Here is a 7,862-nt window from a genome sequence, read left to right as displayed (position 1 = left end):
GCGGACCGAAGATGGAGAGAAAAGAAGATAGGTGGAGAGAGTTTAGGTGGGGAGGTAGGGAGGGGATAGGTCAGTCCAGGGAACATGGGCAGGTCAAGGAGGTGGGTTGAGGTTAGTAGGTAGATGGGGGTGCGGCTTGGGGTGGGAGGAAGGGATGGGTGAGAGGAAGAACCGGTTAGGGAGGCAGAGACAGGTTGGACTGGTTTCGGGATGCAGTGGGTGGAGGGGAAGAGCTGAGCTGGTTGTGTGGTGCAGTGGGTGGAGGGGAAGAGCTGGGCTGGTTGTGTGGTGTAGTGCGGGGAGGAGACGAACTGGGCTGGTTTGGGGATGCGGTGGGGGAAGGGGAGATTTTGAAGCTGGTGAAGTCCACATTGATACCATTAGGCTGCAGGGTTCCCAAGTGGAATAGGAGTTGCTGTTCCTGCAACCTTCGGGTGGCATCATTGTGGCACTGCAGGAGGCCCATGATGGACATGTCATCTAAAGAATGGGAGGGTGAGTGGAAATGGTTGGCGACTGGGAGGTGCAGTTGTTGGTTGCGAACTGAGCGGAGGTGTTCTGCAAAGCGGTTCCCAAGCCTCCGCTTGGTTTCCCCAATGTAGAGGGAGCCACACCGGGTACAGCGGATGCAGTATACCACATTAGCAGATGTGCAGGTGAACCTCTGCTTAATGTGGAATGCCATCTTGGGACCTGGGATAGGGGTGAGGGAGGAGGTGTGGGGGCAAGTGTAGCATTTCCTGCGGTTGCAGGGGAAGGTGCCGGGTGTGGTGGGGTTGGAGGGCAGTGTGGAGCGAACAAGGGAGTCATGGAGAGAGTGGTCTCTCCGGAAAGCAGACAGGGGTGGGGATGGAAAAATGTCTTGGGTGGTGGGGTCAGATTGTAGATGGCGGAAGTGTCGGAGGATGATGCGTTGTATCCGGAGGTTGGTGGGGTGGTGTGTGAGAACGAGGGGGATCCTCTTAGGGCGGTTGTGGCGGGGGCGGGGTGTGAAGGATGTGTTGCGGGAAATATGGGAGACGCGGTCAAGGGCGTTCTCGATCACTGTGGGGGGAAGTTGCGGTCCTTGAAGAACTTGGACATCTGGGATGTGCGGGAGTGGAATGTCTTATCGTGGGAGCAGATGTGGCGGAGGCGGAGGAATTGGGAATAGGGGATGGAATTTTTGCAGGAGGGTGGGTGGGAGGAGGTGTATTTTAGGTAGCTGTGGGAGTCGGTGGGCTTGAAATGGACATCAGTTACAAGCTGGTTGCCTGAGGTGGAGACTGAGCGGCCCAGGAAGGCGAGGGATGTGCTGGAGATGGCCCAGGTGAACTTGAGGTTGGGGTGGAAGGTGTTGGTGAAGTGGATGAACTGTTCGAGCGCCTCTGGGGAGCAAGAGGCGGCGCCGATACAGTCATCAATGTACCGGAGGAAGAGGTGGGGTTTGGGGCCTGTGTAGGTGCGGAAGAGGGACTGTTCCACGTGACCTACAAAGAGGCAGGCATAGCTGTGGCCCATGCGGGTGCCCATGGCCACCCCCTTAGTCTGTAGGAAGTGGGAGGAGTCAAAAGAGAAGTTGTTGAGGGTGAGGACGAGTTCGGCTAGGCGGATGAGGGTGTCGGTGGAGGGGGACTGGTTGGGCCTGCGGGACAGGAAGAAGCAGAGGGCCTTGAGGCCATCTGCATGCGGAATGCAGGTGTATAGGGACTGGACGTCCATGGTGAAGATGAGGTGTTGGGGGCCAGGGAATTGGAAGTCCTGGAACACTTTGTTATCTTGGATTCTCCAGCATCTGCAGTTCCCATTATCTCTCTCTCCAGGGATGCAGCTCACTCTGCAGGACATATCTTGAGTACGATCATCAGGACTGATAGCCTTTACAGTATCATGTGTTTTCAGTGCAGCATTGCCATCATTTCCAATTGTTCCCGGACAGATCCTCCAGCCCAATATTATCTGACTTGTGATGGCTTCTTGAGTGAGAAGTGAGACTATACGACTGCCTTTTTCTAACCTGTGATATATCCTGATTAATATCACCCATCTCTGGTAATTGGCTACGGACACCCTCATTTTTTTTTAACAAATATAGCCCTGACTGTTCCACTGACACCTCATAGGCCTCACAAATTTTGCCATCGGTGTATTGCAGGTGCTGCTTGCATTTTTACTTTCTAGAAGTCCCATTTCCACCTTCGTTGATCTTCATTGGCTCCCAGCTAAAAGGTCTCATCCTTGCTTTCAAATGCCACCTGGTTTCAGCACTTAGCTATCGATCTATCTTAGCTCTGCAGATCCACAATTCTTCATGATATCTGCAATCTCTCTTATTTTACATCTGGAGCTCCACTATTGGGAATCCTGGCTCCACTTCGACTCATAGAAGTCATACGGTACAGAAATAGGCCTTTGGTCCAACTTGTCCATGCTGGCCAGATATCCTAAACCGATCTAGACCTGTTTGCCAGCATTTTGCCCATATCCCTCTCAACCCTTCGCACTCATTTACAAATCCAGATACGTTTTGCATGTTGTAAGTGCACAGCCTCCACCAATTCCTCTGGCAGCCCAGTCCATATATGCACCATTCTCTGCGTGAACAAGAAGCCCCTTCGGTCCAACTCGCACATGGCGACCAGATATCCTAAACTGATCGAGACCCATTTGCCAACATTTGGCCCATATCACCCGAAATGCCTCGTATCCATTTACCCAGGCACCTTTTAAATGTTGTAATGGTACCAATCTCCACTAGTTCCTCTATCTGCTCATTCTGCATTTGCACCACATTCTGCATGAAATGGTTGCCCCTTAGCTTCCTCTTTAATCTTCCCCTCGCACCTTAAAGCTACACCTTATAGTTTAGGAACCCCTCAACCTCAGAAAAAGACCAAACATTGGCCATTCAGCCCACCATGCCTGCTCCATCTGTGAATAAGATCAGGGCTGCTTTTGCTCTTCAACTCCACTCATTAGCTGACTCCCAATTTTGTCTGATTCCTGGAGGGATCAAAGATGTGCCTTTCTCAGTTTTATGTATCTTTTCTGATGGAACATTGTCCCCTCTGAGTAGATATTCCTAAAGAATCACAAACCATCCTGTGAAGAAATTTCTCCTCATCTCAGTCCTAAATGATAGATCTCTAATCCTGGCACTGAGTCACCTTTTTCTAGATTTCCCAACCAGGGAGAATAATCTCTCAGTGTAAGCTTCTTCAATTCTTACCTGATGTTAAGCATCTCAGAATCCATGCTGTTGATTGATTCATAGGCTCCCTGATTATCTCACAAGTGGTTTGTGTCTTTTCCCACAAACACTCTGCCTCTGTCCTCAGCTCAGGGATACCCTCTCTCTGACAGTCTGCCTCTTGGCTCACTTTCCTCTGTTAAGATATGCTCTAAAACTATGGTCTTGGTTAAATGTTTGGTCTGCCTAATATTTCCCACATGACTTGTGGGAAAGCATAATTTGGTCTTTGCAATATCTCTTGGTAGCATCTTGAAATGTTTTATTAATTCCGATGGTACTGTCTAGGTGCAAATCTGGCTGTTGTAATGAACTTATTTGATTTTTAACAATCCAACATCTTTATAGTCAGTGTTACTTGTACAGATAGATAAGCATTAGTTTAGAATCCACTGTCCTGACAGGAAATTCTAATGTAAAATGAGCTATAAGATTTGTATAAAAACCCTACCGGTTTTAACCCATTTCCAAGAAAAGAAGTTGTTGCCTGGTAAAGGGGAGATATGTTCTGAGTTCAAAAAGAAAATCTAGGAACATTATTGGATTGTTCTCTGCACAGAGAGAAATTTCAGCACTGGGTTAGACACCCAGAGATTGGAAAATTAGATCTGAATCCATTGGACATTGCTACAGCTTTTTAATCCACAATATGAAAACTAATAATGCAACACTCATCTTCCTGTTTTGGCCCCGTCACAGGGCACGTTGAAAGGCACTGTCATTTATCCAATTCACTTTACATTTTAAATTTGAGATTAAGTTGTCGTTTGCAATTATCAGTTTGAGTTTCAGTTTTCCAACGCCAAATTCCAAATAGAAAACAAGCTTTGTAATGAGTGGTGGAGTTCAATGAGGCAAGCTGAGGGATTGTTCACTTTAATAGGAAGAATAGCATTGTATTGATGAGATCTGGATGGCTTCATTCATGCGGGACAAAATGTCAGTATAATCGTGCAGGGACAGTGTGTGCTTAGGGATGTCGATCTTTCTGGTGAGGTGAATGGAATATAAACAAGAATTTTACGGTAACCTAGAGAGAAATGGTTAGATTGTATCTGAAGTACTGTACTGGTCCTTTTATCTAAACACTGAGACACCGCCATTGAAAACTGCTTGTGGGAGATTTGCCAGTCTGATTGCTGGGAACAAAGTGTTCTTGCACGAAGAAAGGTTTGACCTATGCGCATTAGAGTTTAGAAGAATGAGAGGTGATCTTATTGCAATGTATGTGATTCTGAAGGAGTTTGACAAGTGATCAGAACCAATGCCCTCTCATGAGGGATAACCAGAATTAGGATGTCACAGTTTAAACATTTTTTTTCTTTTCTTTGTTCATTCACGGGATGAAAGCATTGCTGGCCAGTTATCATTTATTGCCCATCCAAAATTGCCCGGAGGCAGTTGAGACTCAACCACATTGCTGTGTGTCAGGAGTCACATGTAGCCCAGACCAGGTATTGATGGCAGTTTCCTTCCCTAAAGGGCATTAGTTGACCAGATGAGTTTTTCCAAAAATCAAAAATGGATTCACAGTCATCATTCGATAATGAGTCTCCAAATGAATACAGAAATGAAGAGGCATTCCTTTATTCGGGAATTTAGCCTCTGGAAGTTTCTTGAACTGAAGCCAGTGGGGGATGGGTTATTGAATGTTTGCAAAAATAAGGCAGTTTGTTTTTATCATTGAGAGAGTTACAGGCCATAGTAGGCAGGCAGGAAAGTGGAGTTAAGGCCATTAGTGAGATCAGCTATAACCTGAATAACTGGAACTCAGACTTGTAAGGTTAGTAGAGGCAGAAATTCACAACATTGGGCAAGTATTTAGATGCACACTTGCAATGCCAAAGCATACATGGCTGTGGGCTTGATGCTGGGAAATGGGATTAGAATTGTTGTTATTGTTTTGATTGGGATGGATGTGATGGGCCAAAGGGGATTTTTCTATGCTCCTGATCACAATGACTCTTGACTCCTTGACAGAACAAGGCTTCAGGGGCCGAATGGCCAACTCCTGTCTCTGATGATCATCTGTAGTTCACATTCTAAGTGGAAATAGTGCACATGTAGGAGATAGTACATACCCATAGTTCTGAAATAGAAGAAACCCAGCTAACAATCAGATTTATTTGCAATTTGTTCATGAAGGCCATCATATAACGGCTTTGAAATTGCTGCAACAAAATGACAGTGTATTTTTTCCAATAATTGTCATGGAGAGTGTAAATTTGTTGACACTGTTTTGTGTTGCCTCACGCACCCTGCAGGTTGTTTTAAACTTATTTCCACCAGTGTTGAGCCTGAAATGAAGTGTGTAGGTAAATCATGGACAGTAGACGGTGCAGCATTGGTGAAAGCAAATGTTTATTGTGTCTCAGGAATAATTTCACTTGAAGCAGTTTAACAATTACAATCAATTTTGAAGAGCGCAGGCTACAGAAAGATGCAGACTGTTCATAATGAGAAAGGATTCATTGGCATGTAGTTTGAGCAAACTGGGCAGAGAGGAGTGTGGAGAATGAGCTTCAAGCTGCTTTCCACTGAAATGCTCTTCGGTGCATTTTCAACGGTACCTAGAGCTCAGATGGTCACAAACAGCCACAAGGAATTTGTCCGCAGCAAGTTGGTATTCAGGAGGGAAACTGCTCAGGTTATTGGCCAAGGTCACTTGGATACATCTAGAGAAGATCTGTGACCAAAAGAAATACACTTTTGAAAATAGATTTCAAAAACAGCATTCTCTCAATGTGAAACAACAACAAAATCAAACGGAGAAACACAGCAGGACCTGGTGTGAGCCCAGCCAATTTTTAATTAATGTGTTTGGTCAGCTCTCAGGGACAGGGGAGATTTGAACTCATTCTCCTGATCCTGATGATGTGCACAGTCTCAAAATGGCATTATCAGAAACTCTGTTCTGTGCACAGCTTGGTTTTCATTGAGTTAGTAAAAACTGCAGATGCTGGAGTCAGGGATAACACAGGGTGGAGCTGGAGGCTTGGTCTGCTGTGTTCCTCCCAGCTCCGCACTGTGTTATCTCAGGTTTCATTTTGCTGTCCTTTCAAAGAAGCAGCATAGACGTCCAGTCGCTGTGCTGAGCATCTGAGTGCAGGGGACACCAGAAATATTCCAGCAGAGACACCTACCGGGAAGTTTTGAGGGTCCACCAGAAGTGTTTTCCCATGGAGAGCAGCAAGTTCGCAGAGTGACCCCTTCAGATTATCCACATTGTCTGCTGCTTTGGCCAATGCATTCATGACCTTTTCCCCATGGCCTTTCAGGTTTGGCATGCTAAAGTCACTGTAGTCAAAGTAAGTCTTGCTTCCAGGATTAGTCATAAACAGCCTACAAGAACAGAGATAAATTAAATAAAACCACGCTCACATTTTTGATAAGCCATTAGTCCCCAACCCAACTTCATTATTCAGATTCTGATGTCAGAAGTTTACCCTGGAACACAAAAATAACTGGAGGTTACATGTCAGATGATTGGAATTCAAAGTTTGCCATTTGTTTGAGATCACACAGTGGTTCAATGCAGAAAATTCCACTGTCTCATTTTCATTGTCTTTAAATTCAGAATAATATAAAACAAAGACCTGCAGATCCGAAACGAAAACAGGAATTGTTGGAGAAACTCAGTTGGTCTGATACATCTGTGGAGAGAAAGCAGAGTTAATAATTTGAGTCCAGTTGGACTCTTCTTCAGATAAAGTGTCATTGGACACAAAATGTTGACTCTGCTCTTCTCTCTGCAGATGCTGCCGGAGCTGCTCAGCTTCTCCAGCAATGTTTGCTTTTACCTTTAAATTCAGCATCACAGATTCCCTTTATCAATGTACTTTGCTTAGAATGTAACTGTGATTAAATTACCTGGACAAAGATTCCGCACCATATCTTTGTGCATTACTCTTGAGCGATTTGCTGAGCTCATGTATAATTTTCTTATCGCCCTCGCTGAATTCTTCACAAGACATTGTTGTTGCTCTGGACACTCTTTGAGTAGACTGAACAATTTTGAGCTTTTTGCTGACAGATTTTGTCTCTTTTTATTGTATATCTTCATGACCCGCCCATATCTTCATGACCCGCCCTCCTCTTTCCATTTGTCTGATTGGTTACTGATCTCTATACTAATCCTCTTGTATTTATTGCAATTGCAATGATAAGCGATGCCATGAAGTGAAAAGCCAATCATCTGTTTATTTTGCATCTGTGGACAAAGATAAGCCATGTGGGAGAAATGATATCAAACTAGACATTCTGCACATTTCATTTCAAAATGTTTTTGGATGTTTGAAATTGTTGAATTAACAAATGTACTGTAATAGACAGCTAGCATTTATAGCAACACAGGACATATTGGCTTTTTACTCATTGTCCAAATATTTTAATAATTTTTACCCGATATGTTATTCCTCAGCCAGTCTTTCAGCGGTACTTCCGTTGTTTAGGAGGACATTTGTCAGAACCACAGTTGTGTGGTGAAAATATCACCAAATATTTCAGACAGAATAGAGTCATTGCGATCAACCGAACAGTGAACAGCCTTTTGAAATATTTCATCAGTGCTGGTCAAAAACAACCTTCCAACTATTCTAATCCTCATTTCCAGCCCTTGGCCCATAGCCTTGCA

At 44.7% G+C, this 7,862-nt stretch overlaps 1 protein-coding gene across 1 annotated transcript; it reads right to left on the bottom strand.

Annotated features, from left to right (window-relative positions):
• Positions 1-5,572: 5,572 nt before the first annotated feature.
• On the bottom strand, positions 5,573-7,263 carry LOC125462542 (hemoglobin subunit alpha-like). Its single transcript, XM_048552684.2, has 3 exons — positions 7,100-7,263; positions 6,373-6,571; positions 5,573-5,915 (listed from the first exon to the last, which is right to left on the bottom strand). The coding sequence occupies exons 1-3, from the start codon at positions 7,201-7,203 to the stop codon at positions 5,790-5,792; spliced, it is 429 nt and encodes a 142-aa protein (XP_048408641.2). The 5' UTR covers positions 7,204-7,263; the 3' UTR covers positions 5,573-5,789.
• Positions 7,264-7,862: the final 599 nt, after the last annotated feature.

This window comes from Stegostoma tigrinum, chromosome 23, assembly GCF_030684315.1.
Source record: "Stegostoma tigrinum isolate sSteTig4 chromosome 23, sSteTig4.hap1, whole genome shotgun sequence".
Lineage (NCBI taxonomy): Eukaryota > Metazoa > Chordata > Chondrichthyes > Orectolobiformes > Stegostomatidae > Stegostoma > Stegostoma tigrinum.
Note: the sequence above shows the minus strand (reverse complement) of the source record. Positions and strands in the feature narration are given on the sequence as shown.